Raw genomic sequence first — 24,887 nt, 5'->3', positions numbered from 1 at the left:
CTGTCTCTCTGTATCTCCTCCATGTCCGAAAAACATCGCTTTGGCTCACTCAAGACGCCTGGACCCTTCCCTTGTTGAGAGCCCTTCCTGGCAAAAAGTAACAATGCGGACGCGATCGAACAGCAGTATTGATCGTCTAGGCATGGTCGAACTACGAACAACAGGAGCCGTGTACCTCCTTCCTGGTGGATTGACTGGAACTGATCGGCTGTCGGACCCTCCGTCTAATAGGCACTGCTGATGCATGACTGTTTACATCTTTGTTCGGTTTTAGTGACCAAAGGGACTCTGTTTGTGATACAATATTCACAGTCAATGTCTATCTTCGGGAGTTCTGGGAACCGGGACGATGCAAAATTTGTTCTTTTTTATGTGTGTATAAACGTTTTCAAATTTGTGTCATAATTTCACTCAATAGAACAGGTATCACATAAATATGACAGGCCCTGAACAACAAAACATACCAGTAGATTTTGAAGTATTCCAGTGTAACCATGGACGAAAATACTGGTTTCACCAGTAATAGTTATTTACCGTATGACGCAATATTATGCCTAGAAAAATTTCATGTTAACGGACTGACCGCAGAGGCCTAAGCAGTTGTATGTATTTAACATGTTTGCAAGGAATGCTACAACAGATACGCCACTCGTAGCATATTTCTGAGGGTATTGTCATGTGATGCCTGGCGGTCTTGACAGCGATGGACTAGCCACAAAGTGTAATTTCAAACTTTTGATTACGGTTTCGGGAGTCAGAAAATTTTCGTTCAATAGAAAGCCATTCCACAACAGAACTGGTACCTTGCCTCACCTACTCAACAAAGACCAACAGAGCTTACATGTGGCTTAGAAGTAACCTGTTTAATAATCCAGTATGCATATCCGACCAGTAAATCAACTCAACCAGTACATCAATCATCAACTAAGACTTTTTTTTTTTTAGATTTACTTTCATCCCAATTGATCCGTAGTGAGGAGGTCCTCCAGGATGTAGAACATGTCAGAAAGACAATAATACCTGACAAATATTTACAACTGAAACAAATAAGCTAATGTACCTACCACAGGTCCCAAGTGGAATGATCGTCATTTTTTTAATGGACACGATATGAAAGAATCATTTTACAAACACTAATGCACTGAATTTAAAATAAAAAAGTTTTATTTATTTGTAAGATAATAAACATGTAATAGAACTACTAAACTCTTATTTGCAATGAACACATTACTGCACTGAAATGGTGCAGAAGTTAAATTGTATTGACACAGACACACACACACACACACACACACACACACACACACACACACAAACACACACTTATTTACAATGGTTCTTCTGAGAAATTCATCAATGGAGTAGAAGGACTTGGCCGTCAATAAATCCTTTAGGCTTCTCTTAAACTGAATTTCATTGGTTGTTAAGCTTTTTATGGCTGCTGGCAAGTTTTTGAAAATGTGTGTTCCTGAATAATGCACACCTTTTTGTACAAGAGTACGTGTCTTTAAATCCTTGTGAAGATTATTCTTATTTCTAGTACTGATTCCACGAATTGAGCTGTTGGTTTGAAAAAGTGATATATTTATAATGACAAATTTCATTAAGGTTCAAATGGTTCAAATGGCTCTGAGCACTATGGGACTTAACATCTGTGGTCATCAGTCCCCTAGAACTTAGAACTACTTAAACCTAACTAACCTAAGGACATCACACACATCCATGTCCGAGGCAGGATTCGAACCTGCGACCGTAGCAGTCGCGCGGTTCCGGACTGAGCGCCTTAACCGCTAGACCACCGCGGCCGGCTTTCATTAAGGAATAAATATATTGGGAAGCAGTAGTTAGTATCCCCAGTTACCTAAACAGGCTTCTGCAGGATGTTCTTGAGTTCACACCACAGATAACCCTTACTGCACGTTTTTGTGCCTGGAAAAGTTTAGCTTGGCTTGATGAATTACCGCAAAAACATGACATTATGGAATGAAAGTATGCCAGATTTTTCATTTTTATATCCCCTATGTCTGACACAACTCGCATTGCAACTAGAGATTTGTTAAGACGCTTCAGCAGTTGTGTGGTGTGCTCCTCCCAGTTGAATTTATTATCAAGCTGTGATCCCAAGAATTTAACACTGTCCACTTCTTCTATCTGCTTGTCATCCTATGTTAGGCACATACTTGTGGGACGCGCCTTACAAGTTCTGCACTGCATATACTGTTTTTTTTCATAATTTAGTGACAAAGAATTGGCTAGGAACCAGTGATTAATGTCCATAAATATTTTACTACCCGATCTTCCTAAGACTACACTTGATTGGCTATATATTGCAATGTTTGTATCATTGGCAAACAAAACGAACTTGACATCTGGTAATGTTGTTGATGAAAGGTCATTGATATACACAAGAAAAAGTAAGGGTCCTAAAATGGAACCGTGTGGGACCCCACATGTAATTAGTTCCCAGTTGTATGGTGCCTGATAGCTTAATACATGTCTCTTTCCTAATAACATCCTTTGTTTCCTGCCAGAGATGTAAGATTTGAACCATTTTGCAGCATTTCCTGTTACACCATAATATTCTAATTTTCTTAAAAGGATATTGTGATTTACACATCAAACGCCTTTGACAGATCACAATTAAGTTCATTTTCACCGCAAGTGTAGATAGCCTTCTAAATATCAGAACTCTTTAGAAATCCGAACTGCGACTTTGACAGTATGTTATTTGAGATAAGATGGTTATAAAGCCGATTGTACATTACTTTTCTAAAAGTTTTGAGAATGCTGGCAAAAGTGACATTGGACGGAAATTTGATGCTATTTCTTTATCTCCCTTCTTAAACAGTGGCTTAACTTCAGCATATTTCAACCATTCAGGAAATATTCCACTAGTTAACAGCTGATTACACATATAGCTTAATATGTTACTTAACTCAGAATCACATTCTTTAATTAACTTTGTTGATATTTCATCATACCCACTAGATGTTTCTGATTTTAAAGATTTTATGGTGGACATTATTTCTCCTGGGGTAGTTAGGGTCAAATTACGGAAGTTACTTGAAATGTCTGGTCTGAGGTATTCCATAGCAGCATCTACAGAACCTGACAACTCCATCTTTTCAGTAACAGGTATAAAATGTTTGTTAAAAAGTTCTGCAACACTACACAGATCTATCACCAATGTATCATTTACTCTTAATGCTATTTGTCCTTCTTCATGTCTGGTTCTACCAGTCTCCTCCTTCACTATATCCCATATTGTCTTTATTTTGTCATCTTATATGACTATCTTTTCCTTGTAATATATTTGCTTTGATGTCTGTATTACAATCTTTAATATTTTGCAGTATTTCTTGTAATGTGCTATAGGATCAACATCAGAACTGTTTCGGATTGACAGATACAGTTTTCTTTTTGTTTTACAAGATATCCCTATTCCTTGAGTAATCCATGGCTTCTTTGTAGACTTTGCTCTAACCTTGGTTAGTTTTGGAGTAAACAGTGTTCAAATAAGGTAAGCACTTTATTAGCAAAAGTGTTACATTTTACATTCATGCCAAGAGCACTGTAAACATCAGACCAGTGAATGTCTCTGAGGAGTGTCCTAAAATAATCAATTTTTGGCTTATTCATTACCCTCTTGAGCTCAGATTTAACAGATTTTATATGCTGTTCAGTAATAACATTTAACAGAAGGAACTGCATGTCATGGTCTGGTTTTGTAACATAATTTTGTTCATTATCCTTTTCTATAAAGATATTATCAATGGCTGTTTGTGAGCAATTGGCTACCCTAGTGAGGATCTTTACAGTGGGAATTAAGTTGAATGATAATGTTACTAACTCAAATAAATTCTTATTGGAAGAGGCTTTAAGGAAATCTACACTGAAATCACCAGCAACCACTAATGCTGCTTGAAAACTGCAAGCAATGATAACGGCTGCCAATGATTGCAATTCTATTTTAACTCTAAGTCCTTTCCTTTTGGTACGGTGAAGGAGCCTTGTAATTACGGCAGGCTTGGGACATTTAGCTGATTGCCATAAGGGAAGAGTCACTAGGGAGAACCGCGCGAGTTGTAAACATGTTTCTACTGAACGCAGGGTCTCATGCAGGTATAATGCGAAGGAGATGAATCTGACGGCCAAGCGCAGCAGGAGCAACCAGCGAGAGCATAACGTCCGGCATAAAGTTAATTGCGATTGAAGCAAAAAGAGTTCCTTTTAGCAGGGATATAAAGTACGGGGGAAAACACATTGACACGAGCACTGGACTAGCCGTTATGCCCGGAGGAGGCCAAGGCCAGCTGGAATGTTTGTACAAAATAGTAATTATTTTGGCAGCAGAGGCAAGATCCCACACATTTGTGTGTGGGGACTATCTCATTGGCCGTAACATGAAATCTGTTACATAGTGTGGGAGATTTTCTGCCTTCTTACCCAAGCCAAGGGAGAAATACACTTCACTGGTTAAACACGGCAAAATCAGTAAGAGTAGGAAATTTGTTTGCATGTTTAATAAATTATCGCTCGCTGAAACTCGCAAAATCTGTTGCAGTTGGCCAGTGATATCCCAGCGCTAGTAGAACCAGCTAAGTTTTGTAGAAGAGACAAAGAGGACACTATTCTTTAGCGCACCGTAAAGAACGCTCACTACAGGAGAGAATGTCAGAGCTGCAGAGCATAATGTTTCTGCCTTAGAGCAGAACTCATATGCCGGTACTGAACTTAGAATTCTCCACCACTACTGCAGCCGTTCTCTGCTCTCGCACATCTTTAGAACGATAAGCATAGGGTGTATTTGCACTCAGCCAGGCGAGGAGAGTGTGAAGTCGTTATTTCGTATCAGGGTTTCGTTTTACTGATTTAATTCTCACAACCACTTAGCCGCACCCAAAATGCGATTAGGTGAGAGTACTGGCGTTTTTTCACACTTTTCTGGGACATTTCCTTAACTCATTAACCTTTTTACTGGCTTATTTAGCACCACAGTTTTATTTAGTTTCTTTCATTTATCCTCCCACCTGTCCCAAGGATAGAGTGCGCATTTTCAATCTCTTGTCCACTTAATATTTCATCGTAGTCTTGGTTCAGGGGATGGAGCATCCTTTCAGTAGCAAGTCAGATTATTCTAACGATGCTTTGTTTCCTTTCAGAGGTTGATGAATTCCATTATCAATCCGTCCGTGTGAGGTGCGGTACCCATACTTTCATAAGTAATTGGGCGACTCCTTGTAATTTTCATTACATGATCTGTCATCCATTGTGTGGGCCTGCTTCCTTTTAAGCTGCATTATCTTACGGGGAGCTTTACATCTCTTTAGGTTACTGAGGATAGAATCTGTAGCATCTCAGGGGTATGCTATACTGCTCCATTGACACCTCACACGTGTACCAATTTAACAGTAGGTTTCTGACCGTGGGCTGTGTACAGTCACCCATAGGAGCTGAGCAGAATATAATGCCTGCTCACAGATTATAGCTGGCTGAACTGGGCCACAAATTAGGAAACCTTTACATACTATGCCAATGCTTACTGGAGCAGAATGGAGTCCACTTCTAAACATAAAGCTTTAAGTGCTGTTACTGCAACATAGGTCCCATTGTTTTCAGTCAGTTATTCTAGGCACTTTATTTGTCATAGCAAGAGGGACAATCATAATACGCAATAAGGGGAACGGGTTTAGTAATCGAATATTAAACTTCGTCACAGAGGCAGAGAGAAAGGAAGAGAGAGAGAGAGAGAGAGAGAGAATCTGTTCACAGTTATAACCAAATTTGTACCAACAGCAGTAGCAGTGTCATGATTCCTAAGTTGCATGCTCCAACGATCCTACAGTTTAAAATTATGCACATTATTATCGAGTTAAACAAATACAGTCTGTAGAGAAGTTGCTTCCGACCTTTCCGAGAGTATTACAACAAAGGGAAGCTGATACCAGTCAATAGTCCCAAAGAAATTTAGCACCTAACTAAACTTTAGATTTAGACTTTAAGAAAGTACAATATTATAAAAACGTATGTATATAAGTGTGTGTGGTTCAAATGGCTCTGAGCACTATGGTACTTAACATCTGTGGTCATTTGTACATTATGCATTTATCTTTGTTCGAATCTTTCATAATTTCAAAAGTGTCTTCACGAATACGTGGAAATGAATTTTTTTCGATATTACGCTACATACACAGTTCATTTTTCGTTTCGTTTCTAATATAAAAACGGCAAAATAAATAACCAGGGAATGCCAGGTTTGTCAGCCAGTAAATAAAATAAAATAAAAGCTTTGAAATGAGAAAAGGTAAATGACAGTTAACATTGGAACAAATACAACTCACCTGCCTTTACATGTGTCTCATTACCAAAATTAACAATGAGTCCACGAGGCGGTCGGTATAGCTTACTTCTAATATTCGTTTTGTGTCCTCTTTGCTTTCGGCCTGTGCAAATTGTAAGCTATGCACCAAATTCCATCTGCTCCTCGCTTTTGTTGTCATTACTACCACAGTCGATAAGTCACTTTTACACTAGTTAGTTTTAGTAAATTTAAACGATATTATTCGGGCTTTTTCATACTCAACATCAACGTCAACCTATCGCCAAAATAAGAGCAACTTTCTTGTTTTCGTGTGATACAGTCAGTGCGTTACCTTCACAGAGTCTAAAAAATTTTACTATATCTTGAATTTCGCCTCCTGCAAATGTTCCTTCATTCAGCAAAAATGGTCTACGAATCCAGGCAGTTGCTTGTCGATTTTTCAAATCATGAAAACAGATGGCTGTTGCTGACTGCTAGGACTGTACAACAACCGAAATAGATAAAAGAGTAAAAATAACGTGGAGTCTTTCCGTGGAGTAAATGCGGTTGTCAAAACGAAGGTGCCAATGAGCCTGAAACTTGAAGCTTTCAATCACTATATGTTTTGATTCAAGGCAATCAGTTGGTAGTTTGACGTCTGAAAACCATTCAAAACAAGGTCGTTGTTCAACTTGCTGTGAAAAACTAGGAGGAGGCAAATAGACAACCGTGTCATGGAACAGTTTTAAATACGACTGTAATGCAAATGCAACTGAGGTGGGAGGTACATGTAGCCAAGAAGATGGGCGGTAAATAGCAAAAGGAAGTTGTTTTTGAAATACTACATGTAAGAAGAGACAAAAATGTCGACTAAGTGGAAGCTGAAAAACTAACATATTGTCCATGAGGACTAAGTTAATAATTGGTTCCGTTCTTTTTTTTATACATGGTGTATCGTAACTAATGGTGTAAACGCATACAGTTGAAAGCACACAATACTAGAAGCAAAAAAGTCTAGTAAGCATGGGCTCTGAAAAGCATACCTGAAGGGCTATAGGCACTTTCCTCATCTTCGATACTGTGAAACAAACAATGGAAACTCCAGGTAGGAACATAAACTTTGTAGGAAAAGACGGATTGCTTGTTACTGTGAAAAAGACACGCTAAGTTTTAGACAGGCACGGGTCGGCCAATAGAGCTCTGTGACTTCGATCGTGGACTAGCCCCTGGATGTCACCTGAGCAACAAATCCATCAGAGATATTTCAATCCTTCCTAACCTGCCCAAGTTGACTGTTGGTGATGTGACTGCGTGAAGCAGAAACACTAAGTACCAGACCAGGCAGACCTCATTAACTGACCAAGAGAGATCGTCCCATAGAGCATCGAGGAGGATGGTGGTAAAAAAATCGAATGAAATCGGAGGAAGGAATCACTCGTGAGCTCCAATGTGTGCCAGTAGTCCAGATGGCACAATGATAGTGCGCAAGGAGTTCAAATGAATTGGGTACAATGGTCAAACAGCTCCTCATAAGCCACACATTTTTGTAGTCAGTGCTATGCGATGCGTGAGGTGGTGTAAACAGCGTCGCCGCTGGATGGGGGATGGCTGGAAACGAGTGATTTGGAGTGACGAATCACTACATACCATGTGATAATGTGATGGAAGCATTTGGGTTTGGTGAATGCCTGAAGAACGTTATCTGCCATCTACATCTACATCTACATCTACATCCATACTCCGCAAGCCACCTGACGGTGTGTGGCGGAGGGTACCTTGAGTACCTCTATCGGTTCTCCCTTCTATTCCAGTCTCGTATTGTTCGTGGAAAGAAGGATTGTCGGTATGCCTCTGTGTGGGCTCTAATCTCTCTGATTTTATCCTCATGGTCTCTTCGCGAGATATACGCAGGCGGGAGCAATATACTGCTTGACTCTTCGGTGAAGGTAATTTCTCGAAACTTTGACAAAAACCCGTACCGAGCTACTGAGCGTCTCTCCTGCAGAGTCTTCCACTGGAGTTTATCTATCATTTCCGTAACGCTTTCGCGATTACTAAATGATCCTGTAACGAAGCGCGCTGCTCTCCGTGGCATCATGTGTAACACCAACAGTTAAGTATGGAGGATGTGGTGTTACAGTACAGGGATGTTCTTCGTGGATAGGCTGAGGTCTCCCCCCCCACCAACCTTGCTCTTAAGAAAACGCTAAATGCGGAAGGATACGAACACATTTTCTAGCGTTGTGTACTACGAACAATAAAGAAACTGTTCAGAGGCGATTATATCAGCATGACAATGCACTCTGTCATACAGCATAATTTGTGAGATAGTGGCTCGTGGAATGGCATGCCTAGAGTTCCGGCCTGAAACAAATGGAACACCTTCGGAGTGAGTTACAACGTCGCCTTCGGTCCAGACCCCAGCGTCCAGTATCACTACCTACTCTGGTCTCGGCTCTTGACGAGGAATGAGCTGCCATTTTTCCCCGGACATTCAGACAGCTCACTAAAAGTGTCCCCTGCCGAGTTCAAGCCATCATAAAGGCGAAGGGTCGACACACCCCGTATGAGTATCCACTAATAGGTGTCTGGACATATTCGATTAGATAGTGCATAAGGAACATAATGGAAGACGGGCAGGTAAAACTGGCGAACATGCAATAGCAGCAAAACTGCATATTGCAAAAGACGTAAACGCGTCGAAGGGTTTGGTGCAAGTCTTTACCCAACAATTCATGTGAATGACTTATGGCGATGATGTATTTAATAGATTGTAACGAAATAATGATAATAGAGATACTTTTTAAAGTAAATGTGTGGCGACTTAAACATAATCAAAAACAATTTGCTTTCGCATTTTAAGACTTTCAACCTCCCCCCCCCCCCCTCAGAGAAGGGGTAATATTAGCCCAGAGTGAGAAACAGTGCTACAGAGTAACCAGTAAGTCTATCATTTGTTGATGACGATCCATTGTTTAAAGACGACGATCCAGGTGCCTGGACTTTCGTTCCCAGAGGTAACACAACTTGGAGGGATCAAGCTTCCATACATACCGGCTTGCTTACACAAGACCTATACATTGATGCAGCACATATGCAGCACAGCTTTAATATTAATAATTATTATTCAGGAATTCTGCCATCTTTGAAGCAAGGAGGAGATAAAAGACGGATTAAAACAGGTAAAGAAGGTATTACTGACCAAAAGAACCCTGCTTGTATCAAACATCAGCCTTATTCCGAGAAAGAAATTTCTGAGAGTATGAACGGTAATAAACACCGTTGTATGGTAGTGTGTCATGGACTGTGAGAAAACATACAAAGAAGGGAACAGGAGAGTCTGAAATGTAGTACTCCGGAAGGATGTTGAAAAGTAGGTAGCACGATGAGACAAGAAACGAGGTGGTTTTCCGCAGAATCGGCGAAGAATGGGACTTATAGAAAACACTGATAAAAATTAGAGGCAGAATAATAGGACTCGTGTTAGGATACAAGAGAATAACTTCCATGCTACTAGAGCGAGCTCCAGCCAAAAGCTGTAGGGGAATACAGAGACTGGAATACATCCAACAAATGTTACTTAAAATCCGACTCGATTGCAAATTTTTTTTTTATTCATATGATCGGTTTCGGTTCATTCAGAACCATCTTCAGATCTGATATTTCAGTTACAGCAGTAACCCGTCCAAATCCAGCAATTTTCACATGCTGCGTCACTCCTGTAACTGAAATATCAGATCTGAAGATGGTTCTGAATGAATCGAAACCGGTCATATGAATAAAAAAAAATTGCAATCAAGACGGATTTTAAGTAACATTATAAAATCACTGATTGCTGCTATCCCATAAGACATTATGTCTGTTTTTTGCAAAACATCCAACAAATGACTGAGGATGTAGGATTCAAGCGCTAACCTTACAAAGAACACATCGCGTTATTACGAACGATACTGTCTACGCGCCGATGGTAAATTTCATGCACTGAGTGCACATCATGTGATTGCGACCGCGACCGCCAGTATTAGTGTGGGAGGAACTGAAGGACCAGAGTATTATGAACTAATATAGATGAACAAATAGCAGAAACGCAACCGCTCATTCTATGGGCCTCACCGACTACTATCTCCCTCGAAGTACCCTGTTGGTTCACCTGGACCGAGTCGCTGAAGACAGCTGTATTCTTAAACGATAGACCTTTCTTGGTCATACAAAGCTTTCCAGTTACACAGTTGTATCACGCCTGCGGTGAACATGTGGTAATGCTAACTCATAACCCAGCAGTCTTCTAAGCATGAGAACGCCGAGCAAAGGTATTGAAGCACGAGGACCCCACTGCGGCAAAGAAAAAGTAACATCAGTCATCCCTACCCCCACCAAACGGCGTGCATGCGATAATTGTTAATATTATTTATACGAAATAAGCGAGGAACCCTCACTCGTAGCGACGTATGAAGGTGCACGAGCACAATTCGGATATTTCCGCGATGCTGCTAGTCACGTAGTCCGGCTGTCCTCACCTCAGGGAAAGGTGGAGAGCATAAATAGTAACCTGTAAAGTACCATATTTTTTGAACAGACATTTCCTTCGCACCGGCAGAACTATACCTCCCGTATGACGTGAATTTTTTGTCCAGTCCGTCCGCATCACCTACGAACTTCTTCTATAGTTACCTATGGTAGAACACAGAAAATACAGAAAATACAAACGATGGTTGCTCCAAACAAAATGAACAATATTTTTTGAAAAAATGTAACTGATGTTCTATATTTGCTATTCACGGACGTCACACGTTCTTACTGCTTGTGTTAAAAGTTAATTCAACCTGTTTCTGTTAGTCGCGCTATCGCTGTACACTCAAGGTGGTAGCTGTGCTTCATGATCGTCTGAAGCAACGTATTCTGATACAACTCTTGTGAACGCGATACAGTGACAGACATTCACAAGAGACTGAAGAAGGTGTACGGAGATGATGCTGCTGATCGTATTACAGTTAGTCGTTGCACAAGCAGTGTGTCTGGTGAAAGTGGGCATGCAAATACTGGGGACCTTCCGCGCACTGGCAGATCGACCACTGCACAGATTCTTCGCAATGTGTAGCGTATTCTGAACCCGATTTTATCTGACAAGCACATACCAGCGAACGAACTGTCAGTCCAAATGGGAGTAGGAAAACCATGTGTTCGTAGAATACTGAGACAGATGAAGCTGAAAAAGTTTCAGCCACGTGAATTTCGAGAACGTTGACAGACGCTCATAAAGAAATACGAATGACAGTACGCAGGGAACTTTTGGAACAGTACGAGAATTTAGGAGACGAACTTCATGCAAGAATTGTGCCAAAGATGGAACCTGGTAGCATCAGTTTGAAATGGAGGCAGCCCATATAGAATGCAATCATGACAACTCGCCGAAGAAAGAGAAATTCAAAACTGCACCTTCAGCAGGAAAAATGATGTCTACTGTGTTTTTCTATTCAGAAGGACTGTTGCTTGTGGACTTCATGGCACACGCAACCACTTCCAGTTCCAACCCCTACGTGTCAGCGCATGAGCTTCATGCTCGAATGTATCGCGTTTGGCGGCACCGGCAATAACAAGGTGTTTTACTGTTGCATAGTAACACTCGGCCACATGTCAGTGAGAAAACCACCGCCGAGATCAAAAGCTTTGATGGACAATACTGAAACATTCATTCTGCAGCCCTGATCTGGTACCGCGACAGAACCACCTCTTCAGTAAACCGAAAGAATCCCTTCCGCGCGAAATGGCCGTACAGTTTGAGGCGTCATGTCACGGACTGCGCGAACCCTCCCACCAGAGGTTCGAGCCCTCCCTCGGTCATGGATGTGTGTGTGTGTGTGTTTGTTGTTCTTAGTATAAGATAGTTTAAGTTAGTTTAAGTAGTGTGTAAGCCTAGGGAGCGATGACAGCAGTTTGGTCGCTTAGGAATTCACACACATTTGAACATTTGAATCCCTTTGCTGAGCGAGATCTGAAGATGATGGTTCCCTTGTGAATGCTGCTAAATAGTGCTCAAGAGTGCAGTTCCTTACTTCTGTTGTGAAGTTCTTGTGTGTTCCTCTGTGGGGTAAGGCAGTTGAAAGGGAGGGAGAGAGTGTTGTAAAACTGGCCGGGTACGAGTATAGGTCTCGCGCTGTGAGGGTTCCTTTCCATCTTAAGTATGTATGTATAGACAGTTAATCGATCCTAGCGATCGAGACTCTCGATGATTTTTGTCTGTTATCGACGCTGATATTGGAAACATATCGATCCTCGAAATTCCAAAACTTTCGAGAATGTTTTATAATTGTAAGTTTCAAGTTGGGTAACAAATGAGAAAAGCATTTTTTTCGTGTGATGTAATTACAAATTAACACTTTACATGTACTGTTAAGCCTTCCTTCTTGTCAAATTTTATGATTCTAGGCCAACGGGAAGTACACTGTAATTTTGGACGAGTGAATTTGCGAGTATCAAAATATGTGACATAAATGCCCGTATCTTTTGACTGCATTGACTTACATGTCAGAAGCTTACATTTATTATACCTCCATGGGACCGTAGACGTTAGTACGCGACACAAATTTAAATTTGATATGTCTGCCTGTTCCTGAGGAAAATGGTTTTTAGCAGTCGGACAGATAGACAAACAGAAAGACAGACGGACAACAAAGTGATCCCATTTAAAGGTTCCGTGTCACTGACTGTAGAACGGAACCCTGTACATGACATTTCGTCTTTCAAGACTATAACAACGCACTGGAAAAATATGAAAGTGGAAAGTAAATTGTATATTTAACCGTAGTAATGTACACCTCTGAAATCGTCACACGAAGTGCAGACCACGGTCACAGTTGCCCTCAATTATTTACTGGAGAAATTGCCTGAAAATGAGATATTTTGTAATGAAATCTGAGGCTTACGAACTAAAAACATTTTATTTAACCTCCCGCTTGTACTTTTTCGATCAGTATAGTATTAATGCACCCACATTCGAGACAATGGAAACTGAAACTTCATGGCAGATTAAAACTGTATGCCGGACCGAGACTCGAACTCAGGACCTTTGCCTTTCGCGGGCAAGTGCTCTACCATCTGAGCTACCCAAGCACGACTCACGGCCACTCCTCACAGCTTTACTTCCGCCAGTACCTCGTTTACCGAGTTCGAGTCTCCATCCGGCACAGTTTTAATCTGCCAGGAAGTTTCATATCAGCGCACACTCCGCTGCAGAGTGAAAATCTCATTCTGTTATGGAAACTATTCGCCTACGAAACTTGAAGGTGGTCCGTAAGTAAAGACTTTACTTGCAGTTTAACTGGATAAACATGTTATTCATTTAATGAAATGTACATATTTCATGAATGATGTGACGTGTTCTCAATAATTCATAAAACCCGTCATTCCTTATTTACACACTCTTGGAATATAGAAAAACATGTTATCGGCATCTGGCCGGGCTCTGCTACTAGATACAACTGTGTTCCAACAATGACCATCCTTACAGCGGACTTCTCTACTTTCTACATAGCTGTCTGAAGGTTCGTCGGACTGATCAGCCTCATCACTGTCCATAATTGCTGGAGGAACATCAGCTTCAGAATGACTTTCATCATGAAAGTCACTTACGTTACTTTCACGGTTTAGTTCTTCTAACAACGTTTCCCTCATAGCGTTTCCCGTTAGTAAAATGTCATTCCTATGTGTCATTTTACATAAACGAATTTCACACTTTGTGACAGAACAGTTACACAATGTGTCCACGAGGATCACAATGATTCATCAAAACATAATTCTGTCAAAATAATTAAACATCTATGCATCAAAACTGCGAACGCCCGTCCTCTACTACGTCTCGTCAATGCTGAATTTACATTGGTGGCAGTGACCTGTCTGTGTGCAGTGGCCAATTCTTAAAAAAAAAAAAAAGGAAAACTTCGGGGTCAGAGTGACACTGGTGTATATTTCTAGAGTTAAAAAAAACAATGTGCATTTCTTCTGGAGTGACCCTACAAACTACTGAACTTTATTTTCGATCCTTGGCTTTTCCCTTTTTCCGAAGAAATCCTCAATTAGCTGACTCCAATACAGGTGTCCGTACCACAGGACACATAGCCCTCAATTTCCAGCATTAACCTTATAGCAGATAGGTGTCGAGCACTCGCAGCGCCTGAAGGTGACGCACAGACCTCCCGGTCACAACAGTCTTACCTTGGATTGTCGCTCTCGGCCCAACAACGGTCCTGTGACTGATTACGATAGAGCAGGTGTCACTGACCTGCAGCAGCAGGTGCGGGCCGCCGCCGTTGTCGTTGACGCGGAAGACGAAGGGCCTCCCGTGGAAGGGTGAGGCGCTCATCTCTAGCGTCAGTGGCCGGCAGCCACCGCTGGCAGCGACTTCCCCATGGCACCGCCCCTGCGACACACACTGGCTGCTCAGCCACTGCAGACACTCGACATCTCGAGTCCCAAATGCTTCAAATGGCTCTGAGCACTATGGGACTTAACATCTGAGGTCTTTAGTCCCCTAGAACTTAGAACTATTTAAACCTAATTAACCTAAGAACATTACACACATCCATGCCCGAGGCAGGATTCGAACCTGCGACCGTAGCGGTCGCGCGGTTCCAGACTGTAGCGCCTAGAACCGCTCGCCCACCCCGGCCGGCTATACACTTTCAACATATATTGTACGTAAATATAATTTTAAAACCTATACTATCATATAAAGGCAAGTTGATGTTTAACAGTGTTATCAAAAATCTCGAAAAGTTATTGACCGATTTACTTCAAATGTTTGCATCATGTTCGCCGCGTAGAGTGGTCGCGCGGTTTGGGTCGCCATCTCACGGATTGCGCGGCCTCTTCCGCCGGAGGTTTGAGTCCTTCCTTGGGCATGACCATGGGTGTGTGTCTTGTTCTTAGCAGAAGTTAGTTTAAGTAGTGTGTCAGCCTAGGCACTCACGACCTCAGCAGCTAGGTCCCTTAGGAATTCACACTCACACATTTTGTATAATGTTCTAATATACATTTGGATGGACATTGGCGACATATATGGAAAAGTTTATAGCAAAAATCTCAAAAAGTTCTTGACCTACTGTGGTGTGCCTACTGTAAGACCTTCGGTACACACACCATCAGATTATTTGACTTGTCGCTCTAACGAAGTAGGCGAGTGTCAGCAATATGTCTCGTGGTCTTCTCGTGGCGTGTTTATCTTCTGCCGTTAGGTCAGACGATAGAAAGGCCACTTGTACGCTTAGAGTAGCAGATTGACAGTGACCAACTTTAAACAGAACTTGATTAATTTCCACACACATTTATTAAAATAATAAAAATCATAGATATTATGTAACTTGATTCTGGATGCTGTTTACAATTGACAATCTGATGTTCCTTTGGTCTTGGTACGTTAATCTTATTCTCACATATCTCTGCTACTTGACAAAGTGTCTATACATTTCTCTTCATGGCTGTGTACAGGAATGTGATAATCTTATTAGGTGCAGACTGAAACTTGACTATAGACTGGTACAGACTAATGCAGACTGACTAACTGGAGGTCTGTACACTCGTTATGATACCTCGAGTGTTCAGGTATCACTGCGCGAGTGTGATCCGCGAGGAGAAAAGGTCCTACCTTAGCTGCATTACATATTAATACGCGGATCGACGGAAGCAGAATTTGGTCCGTCTCTAAGACAACGCCATCTCGTAGTGCGGAGACGGACGAGCGCTGCGCCTGCGCTGTTGTGCATAGCGGGACGCGCTCTAGTGGGAAAGTTGTGTACGCGCTGACTATGTGGAACTATGTACACAACACCTGCTTTGCTTCAAATTTTTTCGCTACACGCTAATAAACATTCAGACGGACAGAGGATATATAAATTCAATGTAAAGGTTTTTGGAAGGAAGAAAATGCTATGGTGGAAAATGTAATGTTTCGTTTTCTTTCTCGAAATCAGTTTTAACTACGATAGCAGGGCATTTAAACCATTAGACAAATTGTTTTTCCCATCATATTCGTTGTATACAATTTTAAATAAAAACTGTATACACAACAGTGTATGCTTCCTTCCTCACACTCGGTTTTAACAGGAAGCAGGAAAGATGTATTTAAGGATTATGGGCTTATGATTAGAATACTGCTACGGAATTTGAATCGACTGAAACTTCGTAAACTATGTAGATTAAAACTGTGCAAAACATTGTGGTTGAAGCTACTATTCTCATAGATTTAGCAGGTGGATAAGTGCACTTTTCACATATACAGTGATCCCAACCGATTTATCTACTTATTTTAAGCGACTTTTAGTTCCAAATCAGGGTTTCGTTAGCTACGATAATAAACAAGGTACAGGTCAGCGAGAGGAGGAAAGAGAAAATGGAAAGAGAAGGACGGGGATGGAATGGATATAAAGAGGGGGAAGCAGGGCATGTGCAGAGAAAGGAGGGAGGAGGAGATGGTCAGAGAGTGGGGAAGGAGGTGTTGGACAGGAAGTGAGGGGAGGGGGAGGAGATAAACAAAGAGAGGGGGCAGAAAATGATCTGTAGTTTCATCCAATTCCGATACACATTTAGCAATTGCTAAGTTCTGCTGGGTTCGTTGGTATACAGTATGTACTAAAACCAAGAGGGAACAATAAGACTGGAAGACCAAGAACGAGATTCTTCTCGGATTAAAATGCATGAAAGACGGGGATGCGGTCTTTCGCCTCTACTGTTCAATCTATACGTCGGAGAAGCAATGACGGAAATACAGAGAAAGGGTCACTAGTGTTACCAAAATTCACGGTGAAAGGATATAAATGACATGATTCGCTGATGACACTGCTATCCTCAGAGAAAGTGAAGAAGAATTGCAGGATCTGTTGAGTGGAATGAACAGTCTAATGATACAGAATATGGACTGATAGTAACTCGAAGGAAGACGAAAGTGAAGAGAAGTAGCAGAAATGACTACAGTGAGACATTTAACATCAAAATGATGATTACGAAGTAGACGAAGTTAAGGAATTCTGCTACCTTGGAATCAAAATAACCCATGACGGACGAAGAATGGACGACATAAAAAGCAGACTAGCACAGGGAAAAGAGGGAATTTCTGACCACAATAAGTCTACCGATATTAAACATAGGCCTCATTCCTTTGAGTACCAGTGATTTTTGCCTGAAACCATCATTTTTTAAATTTTTTAAATGAAGTATCAGTACCTTTAGCATGAAACCAACTATGTTGTTGCAAGACAAAGACATATAGTAGTACCATGAGGTTCTTTTAGCAGTCACTCACAGCGTTCAAAGCAACAGTTGGCTCGAAGATTGTGCTTCGTCATGGTAGAAGATTGTGACACGGTTTTTTTATAGTAGGCATATCAAGGAACTCCATAGACTGTGAAAGTAAGTATATCTAAAGTTATTGTGACGAAAATTTGAGCTTGTATTACTGCTTTTGTGAGTTGTTTAAAAATGTCTACACAGTTTTGATACAACATTTATTAGTTTTTAGGCCCATTTTTGTTTGGTATTTACAATTACAATTTGTTTCAGGGCACTATGATTTCATGGAAGTTTTGAGATACGGGATTGTGTCTAGGAAAAACGTGAATATGCTTCCACATATATATCATGGAATGATATGTGATTGAAAACTGTATGCCCTATTTGCTCCAAAGTGGAAACATCTCCCGAAAACGACTGTCCTCACTTTCTGTTCCACAGAAGTGTGTTTATAGACACCAGCCGACAGTCAGTTGCTTGATGGTATCAAGAGTGTTGGCACTGAGTAGAGATAAGTGGACATGCATGGAGTCGACCTAAGCAGCATACATCATGAGATAACTACCACTTATAAAAGGTATATTTCAGCCACCAAGCGCTTTCTCAAGACTTGTAAGAAAGAACATTGGACGAAATTTTGCCAAAAATGATCAGAAAACACCCCTCTCGGTTAGACTTAGCCAATGGTGTCTTTACACAAATTCATATATGATAACGAAAAACCAAACATGTAAATATTCTTCACTTGATAGAGGTGTTGGGAAGAACCTAGTACAAACGCCACTGCATGGAATCTAGTGTGCTTCTCCACTACGAGAGGGGGGAACAAAGGGAACTAGTGAAATATATAATATCGATAAACAAGTGAGTAATCAGATACATTACCACGATATCACCTAAGGAGCCAAAGTGGTTCTACAGAAGATAACACTGAGAAAGCTCAATTCGAATTTTGAACGGCTGGAAAACCAACTGAAACTTTACAGGCCGGAGCTGCGTATTTTACCGATAATACAGCGAAAGGCAGTGTATTGATGACGGCCATTTCTCGTGGTGAGCTGCGCTGCATGGAGATGAGGCTGTGCCTTGGAGACCGATCGAAGGGCGAGCGCGGAAAGCTGGAGAAATGAAACTGCGGATGAAATTACTCTGCAGCAAGCGCGGCAAAGTACAGAATCGACTCCTGCAGCGGCCAGGAACCAACTCCCTCAGATTCTCTTTCGCCCCGCGCCCAATGTGCGACCGATTCGCTGTCGATCAGTCTATCATAGCCACCGCCAGGACTTTGCATGGGAAGTTTTCTGTCGGGCGCCAACGGAATATGATAATCGGGGTGTTATGTGTGGTGCTGTCCACATCTACATCTACATCTGCATAGATAACACTCAAGCCATAGTATGGTTCGTGGCCGAGGGTACCCTGAACCACTACTAGTTAATTCCTTTCCTGTTCGACACGCAAATAGAGCGAGTGAAAAACGACTGTCTATACGCCTCCGTATGAGCCCAAATTTCTCGAATCGTTCGGCAGTCAACTTCAGACGTCGGTTCTCTAAATTTTCTCAATAGTTCCTCGAAAAGAAAGTCGCCTTCCCTCCAAGGAAACCAATTTAAGTTCCTGAACCATCACTTATGTTGTTCGAACCTACAGGTAACAAATCTAGCAGCCCGCCTGTGAATTGCTTCGATGTTTTCCTTCAGTCCGACTCGTTACATATCCCAAATACTCGAGCAGTACTCAAGAGTAGGTCGCACCAGCGTCCTATATGCGGTCTCCTTTACTGGTGAGTCACTCTTTCCTAAAATGCTCCCAATAAACCAAAGTCGACCATTCGCCTTCCCTACCACAGTTCTTACACAAAAAGAAACACAGTCCAAACCAGCCTTGAAGGCCCAACGGCACCGACCGGCCGCCGTGTCATTCTCAACCTTTGGCGTCACCGGATGCGGATACGGAGGGGCAGGTGGCCATCACTCCGCTCTCCCGGCCGGTGTCAGTTTTCGGAACCGGAGCCGCTTAGTCTACAGTCAAGTAGCTCCTCAATTAGCCTCACAAGTGCTGGATGCACCCCGCTTGCCAACAATACACGGCAGAACCGGACGGTAACCCATCCATGCGCTAGCCTGCGACAAGGTCGTTGGCACAGTTGTCAACGCATTAACGTACGTTTTTCCACATTTACAGCTAGTTGCCGTCCATCACACGAACCATAAATTTTGTTTAAGTCTTCTCGTATCTTCCTACACTCACTCAACTTCGAAACCTTACTATACACCACGGCAAAACGCCGCAGACTGCTGTTCACCTTGTCCGCCAAATCATTTATTTACGTAGAGAACAACAGCGGCCCTACCACAAACTTCCCTGGAGCACTCCTGACGACACCCTTGTCTCTGATCAACACTCGCCGTCGGGGGCAGCATACTGGGTTCTATTATTTAAGCCACGTATTTATCTGTGAATTAAATTCCATATGCTCGTACTTTCGTTAACAGCCTGCAATTGGACACCGTGACAAATGCTTTCTGGAAAGCTAGAAATATGGAATTTGCCTGTTGCTCTTCATCCTTAGTTCTCAGTATATCATGTGACAAAAGGGCAAACTGAGTTTCGCACGAGCGATGCTTTCTACAACCATGCTCATTCGTGGACATAATCTTATCAGTCTCAAGAGAGTTTACTACAGGGTGGAGCAGAATAATCGCATGTTTTTTGAACCGCTAGTACGCGGCGACGAGAGGGGGTATTGACGTTCAATGAATGTTGGCAGACTGCCCATACAGTGTAGTTTCAGTCGCTATGGACCGTTGGAGAGTAGAGCATCGTGTGTTCGTTGTCGAGCAGTACTTTAGAAACAATGATTCCGTAGTCGCAGTGCAACGTCTTTTCCGTCAGAATTTTAGAGTTGGACGTCGAGGTGCAGTGCCTGATCGAAATACTGTACTCCGATGGGTTGCAGCGTTTAGAAGTACTGGATGCGTGATGAAAAAGAAACCACTTGTTCTTCCCAGTTCAGTTCGTATGGTTTCAGCAGGACGGTGCCACAGCTCACACGGCGAGAGCATCCATGGAAGTGGTTCGACAAATGTTTCCAGGACATGTTATTTCGAGATATGGTGATGTTTACTGGCCCCCTCGCTCACCCGATTTGTCGATATTCGATTTCTTTTTGTGGGGATATTTAAAATCACAAGTCTACATGAACAAGCCTTGCACAATCGATGACCTGAAGAATTCCATTCGTCAGAAAATTGAAGCCGTGCCGAATGAAATGTTGGAGAGAGCCATGCGTAATTTCGGAAGAGGTTCCAAATTTGTATCCAGAAAGAAGAACCTAATTAAAGTATGTATATTTCAAAACTGCTTATTTTTATTATTTTTATCAAACCGCGTCCCAGTCATTCCATAGTGAAAAACCATGGCTTTCCTTTGCTCCACCCTATATATTCGAACTGAGAATATGTTCACGGATTCTGCAGCAAACAGAAGCTAGGGATATTGGTCTGTAATTTTGCGGGTCCGTTCTTTTATCCCTCTTACATAATGGATTCACCTGCACTTTTTTCCGGTCGCTTGGATCTCTGTGCTAGACGAGAGATTCACAGTAAATGCAAGTTAGGTAAGGCGCCAATGCCGCAGATTGCTGTTTATAAGACCGATTGCGGTTCCATCCGGATTTTGTGATTCATTTGCTTTCAAAGTTTCGATTGTTTCTCTACGCCAGGGACGCTTGTTACTATGTCGTCCATTCGAGCGTCTGTTCAAAAAATGGTTCAAATGGCTCTCAGCACTATGGGACTTAACATCTGAGGTCATCAGTCCCCTAGAACTTAGAACTACTTAAACCCAACTAACCTAAGGACATCACACACATCCATGCCCGAGGCAGGATTCGAACCTGCGACCGTAACAGTCCCGCGGTTCCGGACTGCAGCGCCTAGAACCGCTCGGTCACTCTGGCCGGCTCGGGCGTCTGTCCGATGGTCAAATGACGGTATGTTTGTACTTATATAAGTCTCCTCTGTGAATGATTTATTGAGCGTGAATTTTAAAAATTCGGCTTCTTCAGCTGCCTTCTCGTGTCTACCTGTTCAGATAAGCATAGCTCATAACGTGCATCTCACTACTCCCTCCCTCCCAAGCTCTGCCAACACAGGACACATGGGCATGTACAGCGCCGCTGCTCAGCAGTGCATACTGAGGGGCATTGGCAGGAGCAGTCATCTATGCATTGCGTGCTCCTGTAGTACCTATACATTACACAGAGTGTACATTACGCAACAAAGAGTGTAGAGGTACGGATTAAACCCACTGAACATTGTGTAAGGATTGTATATATTACTTTCAATCGTAACACATAGCATATATCAATCATGTGAGCGTGGAGTTGATCTGAGATTCTGTTATTCTGCGCAACGGATTAATCTGAGATGTACCCTTTACCCTGTGGCTCCTGCAAGATGCAATTTCCACCCCCACACTACTACAGAAGTCAGACAGACTCTCCTAACGTTCTAAAGAGAAATGCCTGAAAAACTTTCAGCAATAAATATCTTCTGGAGTCGTCCGCTGTAAGGAAATGACACAAAAATTCACAAACTTTCTTACGTAACTAGTGGGCTACTTGGGTACTGGAGTAGTGCTAGTTAGTGTAAGGAAAACATGAAACCTAACGAAAGTTATTACTTATTTTGCAAAAATTCTGAGAAATCACAATGGAGCTTTTAGTTATGAATATAACAAGTTATATCATGGTTCTTTTCGGAATGGGAAGTTACCTCTCAAGGATAGGATTCGCTAACGAAATTTCTATACAAAGTTTAAGATTGTTGTTGACTTGGCAGAATGGCTGAGAGGCGCCCCTACTCAACTTGAATAATTATCCTTTAGAATGTTGCTAGGTACGGTCGAGGCTGTCGCGTGTGAAATGCAGTGAAGTGTACTGTTGTGGAGGAAATATGGGGCTCGCAATAGCTGTAGCGCACAATACCGTAAGCTGAGATGACTGCTGTCTGCGCCGCTCGCTGCTGACAAATAAGATAACTCTCGTTCTATCTGGATTGACCTTCGCCAATCAAACTCTCTCTACGCCTTTATCAAGTCAAGGACTCCTATTCGCCCCTAGTCTAACTATTGGCGTGGTACACTGGTCAGATAACCAGTCCATCGTGATGCCACTCAAAAATTCGCTTGCAGGCGTTTAACTATAGCTCTGTCCGTTCACATCGCACAATAAGTGAGACGACCAACACAGTGAACAACACCTAATCGCAGGACTCAGTATAAAGCTGCACTCCGATTCGCTCTCGACAGAGGTGCTCTCCCAGTGAAGTACTGAGGAGATACTTGTTCCTCGCTCTTTGAGTACTCGTATGAGCGCACACGCTCTCGTTACGTGTTCTCGCTCCAAGAGAGACAACAGAATGGCCCCTCTCCATGCCAGACGTGAAGGGGTATATCTTTTGGTCTCTTCCATTACTCCTTCCGCTCAAGGCGTCAGAAATATCGTCTGCCAATCAGCATTGCTCTTCTAAAATGGGAGAATGACGTTTCGTTTAAGGCGACCAATCCGGAAATCTGTAGTATCATCGTTTGGCGTTTGCTGTCTCCCTGTGAAAATCTCTGAAACTGCGTGCTATGTGTAAAGAATGCGTAGGCTGGCCGCTCCCACACAATGCAGCGGAATTTGCTTTTAAGCCGAACATGGGGTCGTTCCTCCTTTCCCTCCGGCGAACGCTGTCCACTCCACGGGCGGCCACCGACCGACGTAGATGGGTTGGGACTGGCCTCCTGGCGCGCGGTTGCCTCTCTCGAACTAAAAGCTCCTGTGACCGTCGTGTCTGGAATGTATGTACGCCAGCCTTGAGGTTTTAAACCACGGTGCGCACTTGCGATTTATTAGTTATTTGCATATCGTTTACATGAATTCATACAACATTGACTTTATCTTATCGAGTTTGGGTTCGAATGAAGCGTCTTGATGTGCGGAATATGATTGTGAGGGCGGAATATGTAAGCAATGAAGGTCAGGAGACCACGACGTCTTACAATCAGTAAATGCATTTTCAGAAAGATGATAAAGATAAAAAGTCAAAGAGTAAATAGCTGTTCCAAAGAGCAGTTATTTTTCTCTAATTCGCGTAATATTCTTCAAATCCATAAGTATCTCGTACTATACAATTTCTAAAACAGCCTATGTTCTTCCACAGCGTCAAGGTATCTCTTTACCAAATTTCATCGAAATCGGTTCGGCGGATTAATTGTGGAAACGATAGTGTTACTTTCGCATTTATAATATTAGTGTGGACAAAATTTTCAACTGCGATATATATTTTTTTGCTGATTCGATTTTCATGAAATGAAGCATATACCGTGCCCCAAACTATGCCTAAGTTACCTGTGAAAGCCTCATGGAAGGGATTTGCGTGTTCAAACAGACAGACACGGCAGTTTTACGGATTTGTTATTAGTATAGTTGTAGTTTCTAATTTTCGATCAGCAGATCAAATATTGTGGCTTTTTTTGTATTTACTAATGAGAAAAATATTGCAATTTTTGTCTCTTCCTGGATATCAGAATATGCTGTAGAAATTAATGTAGGCAGACAAACAGTCACTGGAAAATATTTTCGGGTTTCGCGTAAGGTATTACATTGGCTCTTAAAGGAAAACCGAGGAAGAATAATGAAAGTAATTTTCAGAGTTGACAATAAGCGGCCTGTGAAGCAAAATGAGCAAGGAAATAACTACGTAATATTTTCAGTACATCAGCCCCGAAAAGTGTCTTCGCGTTCTCAAGTAGCTTGCGGCTTCATGTCGTAACTTTCTTCCGAAACAAGATCGCTGCGAGGTCGCAAGAGAAATACCACCATCAAACTTTATTAAAAAGACCGTGAGAGAATTGCAGGAAAGTTGCTACGCTTGGGAGATATTGCCTTCCCGTAGTCAGGAACTGAAGGCCTGAACATAAATTCGATACGAGGGACAGTTAATTTCACGGCACGCTAGGACACATTTTTTAAACGATTTTTTAGAAGTAAAGCACGATTTAGTGAGCAGGGCCGGTTTCATTTAATTTTCACTTTAGCAAAACATTGTCATATGTTCCTAGCCGCCAGTAGTATCCTGAAAAACCAAATGACGGTGAATGAACAAGAACAAAATTATTACGAAAGCAATGCGTCGAGACACTGTGTTTAAAGCCAAGTACGACGCTCTCAATACTGCGGTTCGAATGACAGGACACGTGACACAAAACTGAGACAGGCGTTTAAGGATCAGATTTGGAGTTGTTTTATTTTGCATAT

At 42.1% G+C, this 24,887-nt stretch overlaps 1 protein-coding gene across 1 annotated transcript in view; it reads right to left on the bottom strand.

Annotated features, from left to right (window-relative positions):
• LOC124545859 (probable tubulin polyglutamylase TTLL2) overlaps nt 1-24,887 on the bottom strand; it is a 433,526-nt gene that overhangs the window by 363,981 nt on the left and 44,658 nt on the right. Inside the window, exon 2 of the mRNA XM_047124817.1 lies at nt 14,580-14,717. Within this exon, the coding sequence (XP_046980773.1) occupies nt 14,580-14,660 (81 nt within the window). The 5' untranslated portion in view covers nt 14,661-14,717. The remainder of the gene's footprint in view (nt 1-14,579; nt 14,718-24,887) is intronic.

Source organism: Schistocerca americana, chromosome 8 (genome assembly GCF_021461395.2).
Source record: "Schistocerca americana isolate TAMUIC-IGC-003095 chromosome 8, iqSchAmer2.1, whole genome shotgun sequence".
Taxonomy (NCBI): Eukaryota; Metazoa; Arthropoda; class Insecta; order Orthoptera; family Acrididae; genus Schistocerca; species Schistocerca americana.
Note: the sequence above shows the minus strand (reverse complement) of the source record. Positions and strands in the feature narration are given on the sequence as shown.